At 37.6% G+C, this 20,457-nt stretch overlaps 1 protein-coding gene across 1 annotated transcript; it reads left to right on the forward strand.

Annotated features, from left to right (window-relative positions):
- Nucleotides 1-16,522: 16,522 nt before the first annotated feature.
- LOC149053252 (beta-1 adrenergic receptor-like) lies at nucleotides 16,523-20,171 on the forward strand. Its single transcript, XM_089182689.1, has one exon. The coding sequence runs from the start codon at nucleotides 16,523-16,525 to the stop codon at nucleotides 17,519-17,521; it is 999 nt and encodes a 332-aa protein (XP_089038815.1). The 3' UTR covers nucleotides 17,522-20,171.
- The last annotated feature ends 286 nt before the right edge of the window (nucleotides 20,172-20,457 follow it).

Here is a 20,457-nt window from a genome sequence, read left to right on the forward strand (position 1 = left end):
TTTAAGAGCTAGGTTCTTTGACAGTACGTTAATCAAAAAAATGTTTGATATCCATAGTGAAAAGAAGTTTGTCTTGGCCAAGGAAATGAAATTCAAGAACAATTTCAAGTGCGTGTTGGCTGTCTTTAATATATGATGGTAAAGTTTTGACGATAGGAGCCATATATGTACTTAACTCAAGATTATAATTTCTTAGTATTTCTCTCTCTAATTGTTATGACTCGTTTAATTTCAACGGTGTACAAGGACCGTTTTAATGCAAAATTTAACAGTGCATCTGGTAGCATGTGTCTAGAGCTAAATGTCCTGAAGTGTTATTAGACCGGATTCCGTCTATCACTAATTGAAGATTATCTCTTATTGAGAAAGGATAACTTCCTATACTGATGTGGAGATTTTGAGCCACACAAGAAATTTTTTAAAACCTTAACTAGCGTAAAACTGTGCAAGTCTTGCCTTTTCAACAGGAAAATATATGAACAGCTGATTCGTTCTTTGATTAACAGCCGTTTTAATTGACGGTATTAGTTGAACCTGAAATGTCTTGTTTACCTGGAACATGTGACTCCTTGAATATAATTACCACAAAAGACAAATAACTTGTCAGCCGTTGATGCTTGGTGTTGTTGCAAAAGGTTGAGTTCCTCTCCTTTGAAAAAACGCCTTTTTTTCCGAAAAAAAAACTGTTTACCGTGATCCATTTAGTGATAAGTTTATAGTAATTGACTCGTCGGCAGTGAACAAAACCATGGAGAATGCATCTGCATTTACAAGAAGTTTACCTTCCAAGGCACAAGGGATCGCACTATACAGCGCTCTTATTTTATCTTTGGTCCTTATCATTGCAGGAAACTTGCTCACTCTGGTTCTCTTTAAGGTTACCAAACGACTTCGTAAGAAAAGTTTATTCCTAGTTATGAACATGGCGTTTGCTGATTTGATGTTGGGAACCTTCTCTGTACCCTTTTACATTTACATTGTTGGACATGCCCATCAGCATTGGACAGCAAAATACGACTTTTATCTTATGGTCTTTAGATGCATCGATGCCATTTTTATATTCGGCTCATATCTATCTGCAGTCTTTATATCTTGTGAGAGATTGTACGCCGTATATTGGCCGTTTAAACACCGATTACTGTCCACAAAAACGTACCGCATCGCCATTTTCATACTTTGGACACACGCTGCCTTGTTGTCTACAACATTAACTTTGCTATCGGTGTTTACTTCAATTAGATCTACATTGTATGTCTCTGTCCTAGTTCTGCTGGGTCTAACAATCATCATTTGTGTCTGTAACATCGCGATCTGGAAAAACTTTCAACACAAGAGCGTTGACTCACAGTATCGAAATGGAGCATCGCGAAACAGACGCTTAACAAAGACTCTCCTTCTCGTGTCCATACCCGCTTTATTATGTTGGCTTCCCTTAATCATCTTGAACGTATTAATCTATATAACTAAGAAACCAATACCATGGAAGTTTTATCACATGGTGAACATTTTAAATTATTCTAACTCTTTTGTCAATCCGATTGTGTATGTCTTCAGAATTCGTGAGATTCAGCAAGCGCTACGTTTGTGTTGCACGAAGAGCAGACCAGCCATTAAGACGGTAAAAATCAAAGGTAGAAACCTAACGGCTGCCATTAGAACGCCAGAGATAGAACTAAGAATATTCCGCAACGATCCCACTCGCCTGCAAATTGATGTTGAACGACAATATACGGAAACTAAGCTTTAGTCAGCTGAGATAAGAGGACCTTCCGCGTTGTTACTGAGTAGTGACATCCATAGGAGGAAGGAGCCATAAATGTGGAGTATTGTAAAAAAATAGGATAACGTTCTTAGATTTACAATCTTTTACTTGACAGAGCCCTGCTGTTCTATAGGGTGGCTTTTCGCAGCAGAAGTTCACACCAGCTAAGTCTGAATTTCATCCAATGATAAAAATATACTGTTTTATTTATCCTATCTAAGCAAAATATCGTCTCATTTTAGGAAAAAAATAAACTCCTCATAAATATCATAATTCTAGCTCTTACGTAATAGCTCAAATTCACACACTTACACTTTTAAGGTTGTCAGAATATGTTAATGGCCATCTTACGGACGGCGCCCTCATGAGTGTGAAAGGAAAAATAAGATAAAATAAAGAGCGTACAGCTTTCCCTGCCTCCAAACTAAAATCAAGTAAAGTTTAATCATGTTGTTTTGCCATTTATTATCACTCGTTTAGATCAAATACAATTTAAAATATATACAAAGAACACCGAATGCACATGACACCTGTAGGTAACTCAGCCCGTGGGCAAGACCCTTTAACTTTGACATAAAAAAAATTATCACGAAATTAATTTTGCCTCTGAACTTAAGGTTGAATCAAATTTGATGTTCGTAATATAAAAAAGAGCCCTTCGTGAAAGGTAAAACCGCCAATTTGTTAAAGCGGGTTACCATGACGTCATTTTTATCCGCACGTGCGAAGAGATAAGTGAAACGTTCACCGCGCGTGGTAAAGATACGTTTTCGAGACAGAAATTCTGGTATTTCATAGATATATATATATATATATATATATATATATATATATGTATATATCATAAAACCTTAGACAAGTGGGCGACGAAAACAGCTGAGTTCTTTCCGACAGTTTCCAATGAGACATAAGTTTGAAGATGAAGTACCTCTACGCCTCGAATGATCTCAGTTTCACGGGCATCATAATTAAAATTAGTGGAGTGGAGATTGTTGATAAGCAATCGAATTATTTTCATGTGTGGAGACTAGGAAATAAAATGCCTCCCTTTTTCCAAGAAATAAATTCATTCAAGCATACAGACGTATCCGGTTACCTCGACAGGAAAGAGAACTTTAATAAAACGTCCAGTAATCGTAACTTTAGTTCATCTTTAATACCCATAATCTGATTATTAATTTCATATTTCCAGACGCTGAGACACTCGAGATCTCTCTCTCCCTCGGCCAAAATGTGACTAAATACATTTTTGACAAAATAGAAGAAATTGTTTATATCATTTTCTTTTTAGTAAAAATAACTAAAAGTGGCACACTGCATCGAATTACACATGTGTGAAGCATATTTTCTCAGAAATATGTCTCGAGTTCATTTGAATCTAGTTTGTATGTTTTCATCCCCGTCGTGTTGGGTCTAACGGTCATCATATGTGTCTGTAACATCGCCATCTGGAGAAATTTTCAACGCGAGAGAGTTGCCACACAGCATCGAAATGGAGCTTCGCGAAACAGACGCTTAACAAAGACCCTCCTTCTAATGTCCACACCGGCTTTAGTATGTTGGCTTCCCTTAATCATCTTGAACATATTAATCGATATATATGACTAAGACATCAATACCACGTAAGTTTTATTTAATGGTGAACATTCTAAATTATTCTAACTCTTTTGTCAACCCGATTGTGTATGTATTCAGAATTGCTGAGTTTCAGCAAGCGCTGCGTTCTTGCTGTACGAAGAGGAAACCAGCCGTTAAGATGGTAAAAATCGAAAGACGAGACCAAAACATTGCACCCAGAACGTCAGACATAGAACTAAGAATATTACGAAACGATCCCAGTCACTAGTCAATGGCCATCTTACGGACCGTGCCCTCAAGAGTGTGAAATAACAAATAAGATAGAATAAGGACCGCACAGCTGTAACTGCTGTAACTAAAGTTTAAAAATATTATTTTACCATTTGTTATAAGGAGAACGATCGCCTGTTTAGCCAAATGCAATTTAAAACATATTTCAAGAACACCGAATGCACAAGACACCTGCACTGGCGGTAACTCAGCCCGTGGACAAGACGCTTTAATTTTGACATAAAAAAAGTATCACGAAATAATTTTTTCCTCTGAACTTAAGGCCGAGTCAGAATTGATGTTCGTAATATAAAAACAGCCCTTCGTGAAAAGTTACTAAGAGATCATTTTTATCTGCACGTGCGAAGAGAAATTCTGGTATTTCATCGATATCCATATCACAAAACTTTGTGTAAATGGGCGATGAAAACAGCTAAGTTCTTTCCGACAGTTTCCAATCAGACAAAGGTTTGAAAATTAAGTACCTCTACGCCTTAAATGATGTCAGTTTCATGGGCATGATAACGAAAACTAGTGGAGTGGAAATTGTTGATAAGCAATCGTTTTTTTCATGTGTGATGACTAGGAAATAAAATGTCACTTATTTTAATATATAAATTCATTCAAGCACACAGATGTATCCGGTTATCTCGACAGGAATGAGAACTCTAATAAAACGTCCAGTAATCGTAACTTTAGTTCGTCTATCATGAACCCATAATCTAATAATTAATTTCATATTTCCAGACCCTGAGGCACTCGAGATCTCTCCCTCGGCTAAAATGTGACTAAATACATTTTTGACAGATCAACCGACGAAAGAGGAAATGGTTTATATCATAAAATAATAACTGAAAATAGTATACTGCATAGAATTACAGATGCGGGAACCACATTTTCTCTGAAAGGATAAAAACGCCGTTTTTTTCAAAAAACATTGAGGAATATTTTCTCTACTTGCCAGGAAATGGTGACGGTTTTACGGGTTAGGTAATTTGGAGACTGATGACTAACGAAGAGTCTTAAGGAAAAACGAACCTGACGAGAGTGTTAAAGTGTGTGGCTCCGAGTGTGTTAATAAAAAATACGTGAGCAGCTGTTACAATTTGATGAAATGACATGACGCTAAAAGGACACTGAATTCATGAGGTATTCAAATAAAATGTGCTGTCGATGACGGTAAAGAGATCACGAAATTATCACGACCACCACATATGGAAAAAAAATCTCCAAAAATTGATCGATTGAGGAAAAAACCTGTGACTGACCCTCTGCGAGAAGATGTTACTGTAATTCCGTGTCGTGAGCTGCTTTCCTCTATTTCTTTTAGAATATCGTGTCATCCTCGGAAAAGAATAAGGAAAATCGAGAAAGGGAAAAAATTATCAGATACGCAAACGGAAGAAGACCCATCAAATCTTCGACATAAGCATTCCTCCAGAGTACGAGCTGTCTCTCCTTTTCGGTCCAGTCTGTCGCGCGAGTCCAAAAAAGTGAAAAAAAAAAAAAAAAAAAAAGAAAGAAAGAAAGAAAATAAAGAAACAAAAACGCTTGTCGCGGAATGACAAAATTCGTAATTTTTTCGACAACGTCGGCAATGGAATAGAAATCAAAGGGCTCTTTGATCCTGCTCATTCATGTCACGGCTTAAGTTTGTATTGCTTTATTGGACTTTTTGAACATAGATACAGTTGAATTACTTATGGAATAAAATAAATGTTTTCTTTTATTTGTGATGGGAACCGAAAAAATGCGGTGTGGGATGGGCAGAGATCATTAGGCAGACAGTGTCCTTTTTGTTGGTATGTGTGTGTTTGTGGGGCGTAGGGTGGGCTGGGTTTGGCATAATCAAGCATCAAATATTGCTCTTTTACGTTCATTTCAACTATTGTGAAATATTCCTTGCCCGTTTCTTGACATCTTTTGTTTTGAACAAAGCGGCCATTGCATTTGGTCATTAACAAAGCGGCTACAATCATTCTTAATAGAATTTTAAGCCTTCACATCGTCTGATTTTCACATATTAATTGTTGCGTAGTCACCAAACAGATGGGAGATAAAGCCGCCAGAAAAGTAAAGAAGTGGCTAGTCACGAAAGCAACGCTTCGCTTTTCCCTACAAAAATTCGCCGGTTCTTCATGTAAGCCAATCACCAGTCATCAAACAGATGGGAGATAAAACCACAAGAAAAGTAATCAAATGGCCAGTCACCAAAGCAACGCTTCGCTTTTCCCTATAACAATTCGCTGGTTCCTCTTGTAAGCCAATAACAATATATAGCACATATGTGAAAATCAGTATGTGTACACCCCTAAATGTTGTATTTTAAGTCGAAGGAATATATACCCAATAATGCTGCGAACCTCAGTAATTAACTATTATAATTATTGACCCTCATAAAATCCTATTGTTCTCTCTCTGCATTACATCGACGATTTCAGTCGCCCCTTCATATTGATGTTTTGGTACACCAACAATGCAACTGGCAAGCATTGTCCAGTAATAATACAAATTGCATAATCCTTTTTCATTCCCCAATTCAGCCATTGTTAACTACTTGCAAAGATGATATAATCATTGACTCTCATGAAATCCTACTATTTTCTCTCTCCAACAATGCAATTAGCACGTATTGTCTAGTAGTTATACAAATTACATAACCCTTTTCATTTCCCGGAATTTAGTCATTGCTAAATCCTTGTAAATATTATGTAACTTTCCACATCTTTCAGGTGTGTGATTGAATTTCATGCAAACGTAATTTGCATTGTATATTAACGCAATGCACTTGGTTATTTGAGTTGTTTGTTGGAAGGCAAAGAGTTGCTACTGTTTTGAAGCTTGATGGAGGATTCTTCGGAAGACGAATCTGCCATTTTCATAACGCAGAGCCAGAGGTCGGAAAATGTCAAGGAAAAAAATGAAAAACTGTTTAACAATGATGTTGAGCAAAAATATGATGGACAAAGGGAAGAAACAGGGTTACAGGGGTTAAGCGAAAAGGTTTTAGACGAAAACCAGAGCGAAGATTATAATCAGTCAGTTGTAATTAGTACTCACAGTACGAAAATTGCTATTTCTTACAAGTGAGAAAGACTGTCATTGTCAGATGTGCCCTAAATAAACTGTAAAATGTTTTCGTCTGTACGTCTCTTGGAATGGTACTTCTCATGGTGTATTCATTTACTTTTTAACTTCAGATCTTCATCATAAATTATGCACGGACATTCGCGAATTTTCAAAAATTACTGAGTGGAAAAGTAACGAAGTAAATACCACAGTCATGCAGCAATATTAAAAATATTGCTGGAAGCAGGCTGCATTATTAAAAATATTGCAGTGCAGCCAGCCCACTGCAATATTGAACGTTTTAGTGCGTTTAGGATTACCCCTGATAATTTCCCTGCTACCAAAAAGGACCGCCACCGTTTTCCTCAGACAGTTAGACTTGACCATATCAAACTCATGGGGTACAAATAGTCTTAACATGAATATAGCGACCACGCCCAGTTTAACGCCCCACTCAAATCGAGTGTAATTTTCGAATATTTTACCATCGTGCGAATTCTCTACGGAAAAAGCACTCAATGTACCTCTGAAATTTTAAACTATAATATTTTGGCTTTCTATTTCGCTAATTTTCTAACTTGAAGGTAAAGTTTTTCCCCCGTCATTTTTACCTTTTCTCCGAGCGGTTGCGTGAAATTAACAAGGCGTTTTTGATCAAAACACAACCAAGCGAAGGGTCTCAAACGATGTCTCTTTTACGCAGGCGCAAATTAAAAATGTACCGCCAGAATAAAAAAAAGTAACAAATTTCCTTTGTTTTGATATGTAAAGTGTCGAACAAAAAGCAGATTTACCCCCGTCATTTTTACCTTTTCTCCGAGCTGTTGCGTGAAATTAACAAGGCGTTTTTGATCAAAACACAACCAAGCGAAAGGTTTCAAACGATACCTCTTTTACGCAGGCGCAAATTAAAAATGTACCGCCAGAATCAAAAAGAGTAACAAATTTCCTTTGTTTTGATATGTATAGTGCCGAACAAAAAGCAGATTTACCCTCGTCAAATGGCGTTTCAAAACAGCTGTATCTTCCTCCTTTTGATTTTTTCCTGTTTTGTAAGCGTGAAAGCAGTAGGAGAGGGCTCTGGAAAATCAGAGAGCGCTTCGGGAATTAATCTGCCATCGTTTACTTACGAGATAAACAAGTAAGATTTGTGAAGTTTGTCGCAGTATGAAGTCTAAATAAATGCCTCTTCTAAGCTTGTTGGCTGTATTTTTCGTAAACTTCCCCGATTAATTCTTCGTTTCAGCTTACTAATCTATACTATTTCAAAGCAATGTAAAGACGAAGACGGAGAAAACCATGAGTCGGTCCTTTCAACAATCGTAAACAAAGTGTTTGAGCAATCAGGTATACGAGGTGTAATAATCAATAGCCGCATTTCAGAAGTCTTCAGAAAGAAAATATTCAGCCTTCAGAAAGCTGTCAAGAAAGCTAGTAATCGTGGCGGAAGGCAATTAAATGCACTTCTTAGCAATTTGGAAGCGGGCCCTCGGTATCGATTTAAGGTGTATTACAACGAGGTTGATGTGCATCAGCTTAAAGATGAGAACAGCCAGTTAAGGGGAGAAAAAAGAAAATTAGAAGAATGTTTGGTACAGGAGAAGGCAAAGCGATTGCGAGTGGATGAAAAAGCCCGAGAAGCTCTCGAGAAAGCTGAGAAGAAAGGGGCCTTCTACAAGAAAAAATTTATTCAATTGGCCAAAAAAGTGATTAAAAATGGGAAAAAAGGTAGAGGCCCTGCTAAGAAGAAGTTTTATGACTATTCTAAGCACCATCAAAAGAGAATTAAAAACCAACTGAAGGACGAGTGCCAAACTACACTCTCTTTTCTTGGGCTGTACAGTTTTGTTGCAACCAAAATTGAAGTCCTCAACACTGAGACTAATCAATATGAAACTTTCAATCTTGTTGGAGAGGGAGAGCTACCATTTACAGAGTCTGACCCAAAGGCCCTTGATAATTATGACATTGATAACATAAATATGTGGCTCTACCTCAAAGATAAATTCAATATTTCAAATGAGGCCTGGCACGAAATTGCCACTAAGGCTAATGGTCTCCCCAATACATATTCCATCAAGAAGCGAATTAATGAGCTAAACAGTAAATGGAACTTGAAACCAACACCAGGAGATGCTGAAGGTGTTCAGTTAGGATTTGCAGAAAGTTTGCAAGAGCACATTGTTAGGCTTCAGGAGAATGGAGAAATCAATGATGGAGAAACTATTAAGATCAAGCTTAGCGGTGATGGTACAAATATTGGAAAGCGGCTTACAGTTGTCAACTTCACATTTACTATTCTCAATGAAAAGGATGTGGCAATGGCTGAGAAGGGAAATTATGTACTTGCTGTTATAAAAACTACAGAGACATATCATAATCTGAGAGACAGCCTAGCAGACCTTCAAATGGAAATGTCAAACTTAAAGGAGATAAGTGCAAATAATTGCACCTATAAAATTGAATACTTTTTAGGTGGAGATTTGAAATTTTTAGCACTGGTATGTGGTTTAGGCAGGGCAAATGAGGATTATGCTTGTGTGTGGTGCAAGTGTCCCAGGGAGCAATGGTGGGACACAAGCAAAACATGGTCAATTAATGACCCCAAATTTGGTGCTAGAACTGTCACCGAAATAGCAAGGTTTTCCACTGGAAGGAAATTAAACTGTAAGGCACAACCATTATTTGATTTTATACCTATGGACCTTGTCATCATAGATATATTACATTTTTTCTGAGGATTTCAGATGTTTTGATTAACTTGTTTACAAGAAAAAAAACCTCTGATAGATTCCCAAGAGATAAATATAAACACATGGCATGTTATGAAGAATTTATCAAAAGTATGGGAATCACTTTTAATTTTAGAATCAACAAAGAGAGCAAAAAGCTGGAATATAGAGATCTTACTGAACCAGAAAAGTTGAAACTCTTTCAGAATATAAAAATTCTGACCTATGCTTGTCAAAACAAAGACATACAAGTGATCTGGGCTAAATTTATGGACATAATTGGTGATTTGAGGCTAGATTTTACATCTGAAGAGGGTATTCTTGAACTGCAAAGAAATAGCAAATCATGGTTTGAGCACTTTCTCAAAGTTTACCAAGCAAAAGATGTCACTCCCTACATACATGCACTATGTTATCATGTTCCTGAGTTCCTGTCACTTTATCAGAACATAGCATATTACACACAGCAAGGCTTGGAAAAATACAATAATAGAGCTTCTAAAGATTTCTTCAGATCCACAATTCACAAAGGGGTTGATGCCCTCAAACAACTGTTTCTGAAGAAAAACAGGATTCAGTTCCTGGAGGCAACAGGTTATGAAAGGGTTTAAGAACACCTACAACGATGAGCTCGTATTCAATGATTGGACCTCTTTGTCCCAGCCGATACTAAATAGTTCCTGGAATTACATAGGCAAAATCTTCAGCTACATTTAAAATTCTTTCATCCCACTTCAGCCCCAGATATGAATCAAGCACCCTATTTGACTCCGATTGGTAAACTATCTTCCCTCGTTGAAGAACGCCGGGCAAAACACTCCCAACACCTTCCATGAAAACATCTTGGTCAACATTAAGGTCTATGTTTATATCAGGGTCCTCTCGCCGTCCAGACCAAAGCTTTTTCTTTATTTCACGAGCAAGTTGGCCATGGAACGATTCTTTTCTATCCTCTAGAGAGTTTTCCGAGGGAACGAACAGCTTTTCGCTGCGAACAAACGGAAAATATCCAGATCCTCTATCGGCCCTCAAGGGTGTCCATTCATCGAAGCATGTGAGCCAACGTCATGAATTTTCAACCTCTCTTGTTGATTTTGTCAACCTCCCTAATCTCAATATCATACAGTTTTGTATCTTTCTATTGTGGATTCGCCTTTCTAACGGGGGTTTATGTCAAGTATTTGTTGAAAAATCGCTTTGCCTTTTTTACTTCCCTCTTTAGCCTGTCCGCCATTTTGAAAATTCGCAACAGAGAACATGTTTATGCATTAAGGCTTAGTGGTCGCGTACACTTGGAACCGAGAAAAACAAATGTTCTTCGCGCTGTGGAAAGAGTTTGATATGGAATATGAATACTTTCTCAGGCTGAAATCGCCGATATAATGCTGAGAGAGAACAATAGGATTTTATGAGGGTCAGTAATTATTCCACAATAGTGCAGGCAGCCTGACAATAGTGCAAATAATCGTGAAAGATGATCGCGGGAAAGCGCGATTGCGTGTTGCTCGGTAAGTTGTAAAATGACATGTTATCAAGTATCAACCGAAAAAACAGTATAAATTCTCAGTCTGCATTTTCTTACCTAGTCTGCAGTCTGCAGTTTGCATTTTGTGCCCAATCTGCATTTTGTACCCGGTCTGCATTTTGTACTGACCGGACTGGTATTGCTGTTTTTGTTCGAAATAAAAGTAAATGAAGTAAGCAGAGATTATTTTTTTAGAATTGTGATTTTATAACCCAATATCTCTTTATCAAGAAGCAAGAAACACAAGTCGAGTCTAATCATTTGAAAAATTCTGTCGCAAAAAATTTATTCACGGTGACATTTCTTACGTTTTTCGTTAACGCATAAAGATACGTGGGGAAAACATTGCCCTTAGAACTCAACCTACAGTATCGCCGCCATCTTAACAATAACGCAAACAAATATTTAAATTCTGATAACGCGTTTTCTTACTCAAGTCAGTTCGCTGGAAAGAAAACCTTCTTCTTTACCATGGTTTACAAAGATCTCTTGTTTACATATTTTCTCTTTTTCGTCAGAGAAAAGGAGCCCATCCAATGTACATCCGGCATAAGTTATCATCGCTCATGGCCTCCTGCAAAATGAAAAAACGTCTATCATCTTGATAACCCTTTCGCCAGGAGTTGGCGAAAGGGTTATTTAGGCTAACGAGTCCACCCAAAGGACGTGAAACCAGACCTCTCTAGAAGGGTCCATTTTCCTTTTTCCATTTAACACGAATAATTTTAGAACTTTCGCTTATATACTTTACACGCAATCTTCCTCCCACACTTTGCTCATTTACCAGAGGGAAAAGCAGCTCTTATTCGTGGAAAAACAACCCAAAACCAACACACAAACACACACAATCAAGCGACCTCACCTCAATCAGGTAATGTACCTGTCCTTCTATCGAGAGAGGAATCATAATCTTACTGGTTCCTTCAAAGCCTTTGATCCACCTTTCCACATCTTTCATAATCTTAAAACCCTGAAAATAGACAACCAACCAATCGGCTCCGTCTGACATTCTTCTTTCTCTTGCTCGGCCGCTAAAATTACTTTGCATTTGCTTTTGCTTTTGCAAAATCAAGCTTAAAGCGCTCTTAATAGTTGTAGGTTAACTTTCACGGGTTATATGCCGGAAGTAGTTGGGTGGAATTATTTCCTTGTTTAGGGAAACAAATAAATATGGCGAGTTTGGCGTCTCCGAAGCTAAATGGAATAGGCTCCTATTGATAGAAGGGGTGGTTCTCGGCTCCATAAATTGACTACCTTGAATAACACATGACTCTATCTTTTGTACGAGTATTTACTAAGTGAAGCCGTCTATCTAATACACCAATCATGAAATTGCACATTCTTCACACAAGGATTGTAAATTTCTCTCTCTCTTTGCTGTAGCCTCTTTAAATTGAACGGTGAAGGATGACTGTTGACTACAAAATTAAACATTGAACATTGCATTGAGGGACATGTGTCTGGAGAAAATTATCCGGATCATTTAACAACTATTATGTCTCATTGTGAGAAGGTAACGCCCGAGTTGGATTGTGACGAAATTTGAGGCAGGCAAGAAATTTTTGAAAAACTTAACAAGCAACTTATGAACATGGCGTTTTTTGATTTGTTGTTGGGACCCGCCTCAGTACCCTTTTACACTTACTAGGTTGAACATGTCTATCAGCTTTGGACAGCAAAATACAGCTTTTATATTATGGTCTTCAGATGTATGATTGCCATTTTTGTGTTCGGCTCATATCTATCTGCAGCCATTATATCTTGTGAGAGATTTAATGCTGTATGTTGGCCGTTTAAACAACGATTACAGTCCACCAAAACATTCTGCATCGCCATTTTTATACTTTGGACATACTCTGCCTTGTTGTCTACAATATTAACTTTGCTATTGGTGTTTACTTCATCTGAATCTACTTTGTATGTCGCTGTAGCTGTTCTGTTAGGTCTAACAATCATCATATGTGCCTGTAGCATCGGGATCTGGATAAAACTTCAACGCAAAATTGTTTTTTTACAGCATCAAAACAAAGCTTCGCGAAGCAGACCTCCAACAAAGACCCTACTTTTTGTTTCTATACTGGCTTTTACTATATGTTGGCTTTCCTTAATCACCTTGAACGTTCTCATCTATTTAGCAGAGACATTGATAGCATGGACGTTTTATGACATGGTAAACATTCTAAATTATTCTAACTCTTTTGTCAATCCAGTTGTGTATGCAATTAGAATTCCTAAGTTTCAGCGAGCGTTATGTTCTTGCTGTAAAAGAGGAGAGCAGCCATTGACACGGAACAAATCGCAAGAAGAAATCGAACGGTTGCGCTTAGAACGCCATTGATAACACTAAGAATATTACGAGTCGATCCAACTCGCCTAAGATAAGAGTTTGAAAGGGAAAGATTTTCAATCAGCTGACGCTGGAGAACCCTCGGCATCGAAACTAATCAGTAAGATACATTAGAAGTAGAAGTCATATCGATGGTGTTTTGTCCGAAAATACGTAAATTTCTTACCTGTTTGTTAACATTTAGTTTGAATTTCACTCAGGGATTAAAATATGCTGTTTCATTTATCCTTTCTGAGTATAATATTTACCATGCTACCAACGAATAACAGTCTTATAATACAAGTATTCTAATTTTAGCCCCAATGTAATTACTCAAATAACATCCCTTTGGACCTTCCTAATCGCCTGCAAGTGGAAAGGGCGCCTTCAAAACTCCTAAAGATCCTTTTTCAAAGAAATAAAATCGATTTAAGAGGAATGTTCAGAGGTAACTGCTCTAAGCCAAAACAGTGCTTGCAAAAAAAAAAAAAAAAATTATGAAAATAAAATCCTTCTTGGAAAAAAAAAAACCAACCATTTTGATGAGCCGGTTGCCATGACGACAGTTGTCTTCATGTGTGAAAAGAAAAATGCTATGGTTATTCGCACGGTGAAGATATCTTGTTCTCGAAACAAGATAATAGTATGTTATTTGCCAGGCGGGAGGTCCGTATTGGGAAAAACTGTGCCCGAGGTCAAGAGTAGGCCTCAGGCGGTACTGAAGAAAGAGGTTTTTCCAAATACGGACCGACCTAGGCTGGTGAATAACATTTTTATTTTTCCCATAAACTTAACGAAATTCTTTTCGAAATTACGGCAAGATCTTCCATAAACTTAACAATTTCTGAGTGAGTAAATGGTAAGTTTAAATGTTTGAATTCAGATTTGTTAAATAAAAGAAAAATCGATTTTTCGGCCTCTAAAGGTGGGAAGTAACCTTATAATAGATCAGAGGTAATGCAAATTAAAGAGAGAGGCTTCATCGAAACACTGTCATTTGCGTAATGATAAGGGTGACTTAAAAGGCTTCGAAACAAACTGTTAAACATTATTTTTAGAAGTATCTGTTACGATCTGACTCGCCTTTTGCGTCACTCGGTCGGGTTGATGAATGAACGACAAAGCCTTCACGATTCTCAATACAAGATAGGTTGTCGGAACTTCCTCAGATTATGGCGGCTAGAACATTGAAAAATCTGTCTTGCGTGACGTTCAAACTTTCCTAAAGGGGAAAGAAAACCAAAATACGAAAAGAAAAATCAAAAGTTACATATCCAGTGGCTTTGGTAATGGCCTTTCTCGCGGCTGGGAACGAAAATCGACAACTGGAAGATTTGCCGCAGGCCGACTTTGGCCGTTTTCCTGAAAGACTTCTTCTTTCGGTGAGGAAAAAGTCAATAAATGAGAATTTTATTAATTGAAAATTACGCCCATTGTTGTGTTTGAAATCATGATTCAACGCATTTTTCCATCTTGAGCCTTAGCGCCAAGGCAGTGAGCTATTGTCGATTCTTTTCATTCATTAATGAAGGCGGCTTTTCTTGTCACTAAAGGGCTTTTGTGTTTTTTGTTATCGTTTGAGAGTCGCAGTTCATGTTAACTTTGATTCTTAATAAAGAATTTTAAATTAACTGGCAAACGAGTAAATTATAATAGAGCCGCGGGTTTATTTTCTTTTCATTCATCACTTCCTGTTCCTCACAATGCCTGCCACATAGAGCTCTTATGGAGCTATACTTTGTCGAGAGTAATAGAGACAGATCAATAGCGCGGCAGTTAAAAATATCGATTTCAACAGTATCATACACGCCCAGCAAGAATTAGAAAACTCGACATCAGCAAGTCGCTTTTTAAAGCCCAGCTTCTTTTACTATTGATATTTTGAGTATGTACTGAGTAATCCCACCGGCTACCTAACTCTTTAACTCCCAAGATCTCATTAGTAATTCTCCATACTTTCTGCCATACAATTCTTATGATGTCAATTTGGAGAATTTGGTATTGGATCAACTAATAATCCTCAATTGATATTTTACTTTATTCTCATCACTTCTATGCTTGATATTGTATTGATATTGTAAGGAGAGATTCTCTCTTAGTCACTTATGGGAGGTAAAGGGTTAAGAGAATTGGAAAAATATTTGACAACTTCAACTGGAAGCTATTATTAGCACTAGTTTGGCTAAGCGGAGTAGTGTTTAAGGGCTAGGTTCTTTGACTGTACGTTGCTCAAAAATTGATAATCTCTCATCGAGAAAGGATAACTTGCTAGTCTGCTTGTGTGGAGATTTTTAGCCACACAAGAAATTTTTCAAAACCTTAACAAGCGTAAAACTGTGAAGTTCTAACCGTTTAAACAGGAAAACACATGAACAACTGTTACTTTTTTTGATAAACAGCCAATTTCGGCTCCACTACGCAGTACAACATGGATTAGAAAAACCATTAGGTTTATTATGGCTGTTTCGGCCGAGCTCCGCGCATATAACAACACGTTGTACAACAACCTCTATCACGTTCAAACACGTGGTGGAAAAACTAGAACAGAGCTGAGCGACAGTTTACACAGAATACTGTCAGAACAGAGGCCAGAAATAACCTGCCGGAAAAAACCCCAATAGGGAAAAAAACACAGCAGGAAATCTGGGTAAGACCCAGGCTCATGCTCTGAAAAGCCCATCCTACGAAGGCTACACGGCTGGAAGGTCTTTGCCCTTATTTACTAAACATGTATTCCAACAAAGCACGGAAAGCTATAAATAATTTTAGGAAACGCAAACAAGCTAAGAAACCCTTGCGAAACTCGAACTGTCACTAGTAAATCAAGTATATACTAAAAAATAATGTGAGCGAGACGAGGTGTCGGGCCTTGAATGCTTTCCCACGTGATAAACATCCCTTTTAAAGCACTCCATTCTACCCATGCTGCACTTCAACTGCAACAGTCCCCACTGCTCCCGTGCCGCAGAAATATTTCATTTCCGGTTCATTCGTACCCACTCAAACGCCGTAAATTCCATTTTTATTGACGGTATTAGTTGAACCCAAAATGTCTTGTCTTCCTCGATCACGTGACTCCTTGAATATAATTACCACGAAATACAAATAACTTGTCAGCCTTTGTTGCTTGGTGTTGTTGCAAAAGGTTGAGTTCCTCTCCTTTGAAAAAACGCTTTTTTTTCCGAAAAAAAAAAACTGCTTACCGTGATCCATTTAGTGATAAGTTTATAGTAATTGACTCGTCGGCAGTGAACAAAACCATGGAGAATGCATCTACATTTACAAGAAGTTTTCCTTCCAAGGCAGAAGGGATCGCACTATACAGCGCTCTTATTTTATCTTTGGTCCTTATCATTGCAGGAAACTTGCTCACTCTGGTTCTCTTTACGGTTACCAAACGACTTCGTAAGAAAAGTTTATTCCTAGTTATGAACATGGCGTTTGCTGATTTGATGTTGGGAACCTTCTCTGTACCCTTTTACATTTACATTGTTGGACATGCCCATCAGCTTTGGACAGCAAAATACGGCTTTTATCTTGTGGTCTTCAGATGCATCGATGCCATTTTTATGTTCGGCTCATATCTATCTGCAGTCTTTATATCTTGTGAGAGATTGTACGCCGTATATTGGCCGTTTAAACACCGATTACTGTCCAAAAAAACGTACCGCATCGCCATTTTTATACTTTGGACACACGCTGCCTTGTTGTCTACAACATTAACTTTACTATCGGTGTTTACTTCAATTAGATCTGCATTGTATGTCTCTGTCCTAGTTCTGTTGGGTCTAACAATCATCATTTGTGTCTGTAACATCGTGATCTGGAAAAACTTTCAACACGAGAGCGTTGACTCACAGTATCGAAATGGAGCATCGCGAAACAGACGCTTAACAAAGACACTCCTTCTCGTGTCCATACTCGCTTTATTATGTTGGCTTCCCTTAATCATCTTTAACGTATTAATCTATATAACTAAGAAATCAATACCATGGAAGTTTTATCACATGGTGAACATTTTAAATTATTCTAACTCTTTTGTCAATCCGATTGTCTATGTATTCAGAATTCCTGAGTTTCAGAAAGCGCTACGTTTATGTTGCACGAAGAGGACACCAGCCATTAAGATGGTAAAATTCAAAGGAAGAAACCGAACGGCTGCACTTAGAACGCCAGAGATAGAACTAAGAATACTCCACAACGATCCCACTCGCCTGCAAATTGATGTTGAACGAGAATATATGGAAACTAAGTTTTAGTCAGCTGAGATAAGAGGACCTTCCGCGTTGTTACTGAATAGTGACATCCATAGGAGGAAGAAGCCATAAATGTGGAGTATTGTAAAAAAAATAGGATAACGTTCTTATATTTTCAATTTTTTGCTTCACAGAGCCCTGTTGTTGTGTAGGGTTGCTTTTTGCAGCATAAGTTCACACCAGTTAAGTCTTAATTTCATCTAATAATAAAAATATATTATTTTATTTATCCTATCTTAGCAAAATATCCTGTCATGTTATAAAAATATAAAATCTCTATAAATATGATAATTCCAGCTCTTAAGTTATTGCTCAAATTCACACATCTATACTTTTAAGGTTGTCAGGACACGTCAATGGCCATCTTACCGACTTTAGATAAAGTACAATTTAAAACATATTTAAAGAACACCGAATGCACAAGACACCTGCACGGTAACTCAGCCCGTGGACAAAACACTTTAATTTTAACATAAAGAAATACCAGGAAATAATCTTTTTTCTCTGAACTTAAGGTTGAATCAGGCTTGATGTTCGTAATATAAAAAATGCCCTTCGTGAAAAGGAAAACCGCCATTTTGATAAAGCAGGTTACCATGACGTCACTGTTATCTGCACGTGCGAGGAGGTAAGTGGAACGTTCACTGCGCGTGGTAAAGATATCATACTTTCCGAACAGAAATTCTGATATTTTATCGCTATCTATATTATAAAACTTTGTACAATTGGGCGATGATAACAGCTGAGTTCCTTCCGACAGTTTGTAATAAGAGATAGGTTTGAAGATTAAGTACCTCTTTGCCTCGAAAGATCTCAGTTTCACGGGCAACATAATTAAAACTAGTGGAGTGGAAATTGTTGATAAGCTATCGAATTATTTTAATGTGTGGAGACTAGGAAATAAAATATCTCTTATTTATATAAATATACTCATTTAAGCACACATATATGTCCGGTTATCTCAACAGGAAAGAGAACTCTAATAAAACGTCCAGTAATCGTAACTTGAGTTCATCTTTAAAACCCATAACTTTATTATTGTTTTCATGTTTCCAGACCCTGAGGCACTCACGCAAAGAAGATGTGGGTTTTATCTTTTTTTCAGTAAAAATAGCTAAAAATAGCACAGTGCATCGAATTACACATGTCTGAAGCACGTTTTCTCTGAAAGGATAAATACGCTTTTTTTCCCATAAAACATTGAGGAATGTTTCCTCCTCTCACCGAGAAATGGTGACGGTTTTACGGGTTAGGTGATTTCTAGACTGATGACTAAGGAAGAAACTTGAGGAAAAACAAACCTGACGAGAGTGTTAAAGTGTGTGGCTCCGAATGTGTAAAAAAAAATACATGAGGAGCTGTTCGTAATTTGATGAAAAGACATGACGCTAAAAGGACGCTGAATTCATGAGGTATTCGATTAAAATGTGCTGTCGACGACGGAAAAGAGAAATTGATCGATAGAGGAAAAAACCCATGACCAAACCTCAGCGAGAAGATAGCTATTCCGTGTCGCGGGCTGCTTTCCTCTATTTCTTTAAGAAGCTCATGTCATCCTCTAAAAAGAACAAGGAAAATCGAGAAAGGGAAAGACGATCAGATACGCAAACGGAAGCAAACCTATCAAATCTTTGACACTCGGCTTTCTTCTAGACCACAAGTAGTCTTTCCTTTTCGGTCAAGTCTGTTCGAAAAACTCTGGACTCGCGAACAAGATTTGGCCCTAATCCTCGCTCTGAGTGAAGCTTTCAAGGAACAGTGGGAAACTAGGAAATAAATATCAGCGCACTGATTTAAATCAAATACATGAGGTACTTTAGTAAGATTATTTTTCTAGAATTGTGATTTTATAACCCAATAACTCTTTACACAGTAAACACAAGGTGAGTCATGATCGTTTAGCTCTTTCACCTCCAAGATCTCAATAGCAATTCTCCTTACTGTCTGCCGTATAATTATTATGATTCTTTTTCAAACTTTGGACATTCGCTGCCTTGTTGTTTACAATATTACTTTTTTTCTATTGGTGTTTTTTACATTTGAATCTGCTTTGTATGTTGCTGTATGTCCAGTGAAACTTAGTCGATCTTGCGGTAATCGACTTTTCCTCCAAAGCCTTTCCAGCTGTCTTTTTTTCCCCACTTTAATCTTGATTTGATTGGAGTACCATGGTGCGGCTGGACGAACTGTCACTGTGCGAGTCGAGAGTGGTGTGTGGAAATCCAATATACTTCGTAGTTCTGAATTATATAAATCAACACTTTGGGATATGTCCACAAGGTCAACTATTAACAATGCAATTAGTATTCCTGAGTTTCAGCAAGCGCTACGTTCTTGCTGTACGAGGAGAAGAGCAGCCATTGAGACGGAACAAATCGAAAAAAAATCGGTTGCACTTAGAACGCCGGTGATAACGCTAAGAATAGTAGGAGTCGATCCACTCGCCTGTAAGAAGAGTTTGAAAGGGGAAGAGATGACCCCCGGTATTGATATTACTTAGAGAGAGACATGAAAAGTTGAAGTCATATAGATGGGGTTTTTTTGCGAAAATACGATAAACTTTTTCCTCCGAACTGTTAGCTGATCTAAGCCAAAACTTTGTTTGCAAAATAATAATGAAAATAAAACCCATCTTGAAATAAATAAAAAAAAACTACCATTTGGATGAGCCGGTTGCCATGAGTAAAGGTGTCGTCGTGTGTGAAAAGAAAAATGCTATGGTAATTCGCGCTGTGAGGATATTCTGTTTTCGAAACAAGATGAATATTATTCTGGCATTTCATCAATATCTCTAGAGAATAATCCAGGGTGCGCATAAATATGGAATTTTTTTCGAGTGTTCAACTCGATAGAACACGAGTGAGCGCAGTAAACTTGTAAGATTTCTAGTTGAACATGAGAGAAGAAATTCCATATCTGCAAGCAACCATTTATCATAT

Source organism: Pocillopora damicornis, chromosome 1 (assembly GCF_964200805.1).
Source record: "Pocillopora damicornis chromosome 1, jaPocDami1.2, whole genome shotgun sequence".
Taxonomy (NCBI): Eukaryota; Metazoa; Cnidaria; class Anthozoa; order Scleractinia; family Pocilloporidae; genus Pocillopora; species Pocillopora damicornis.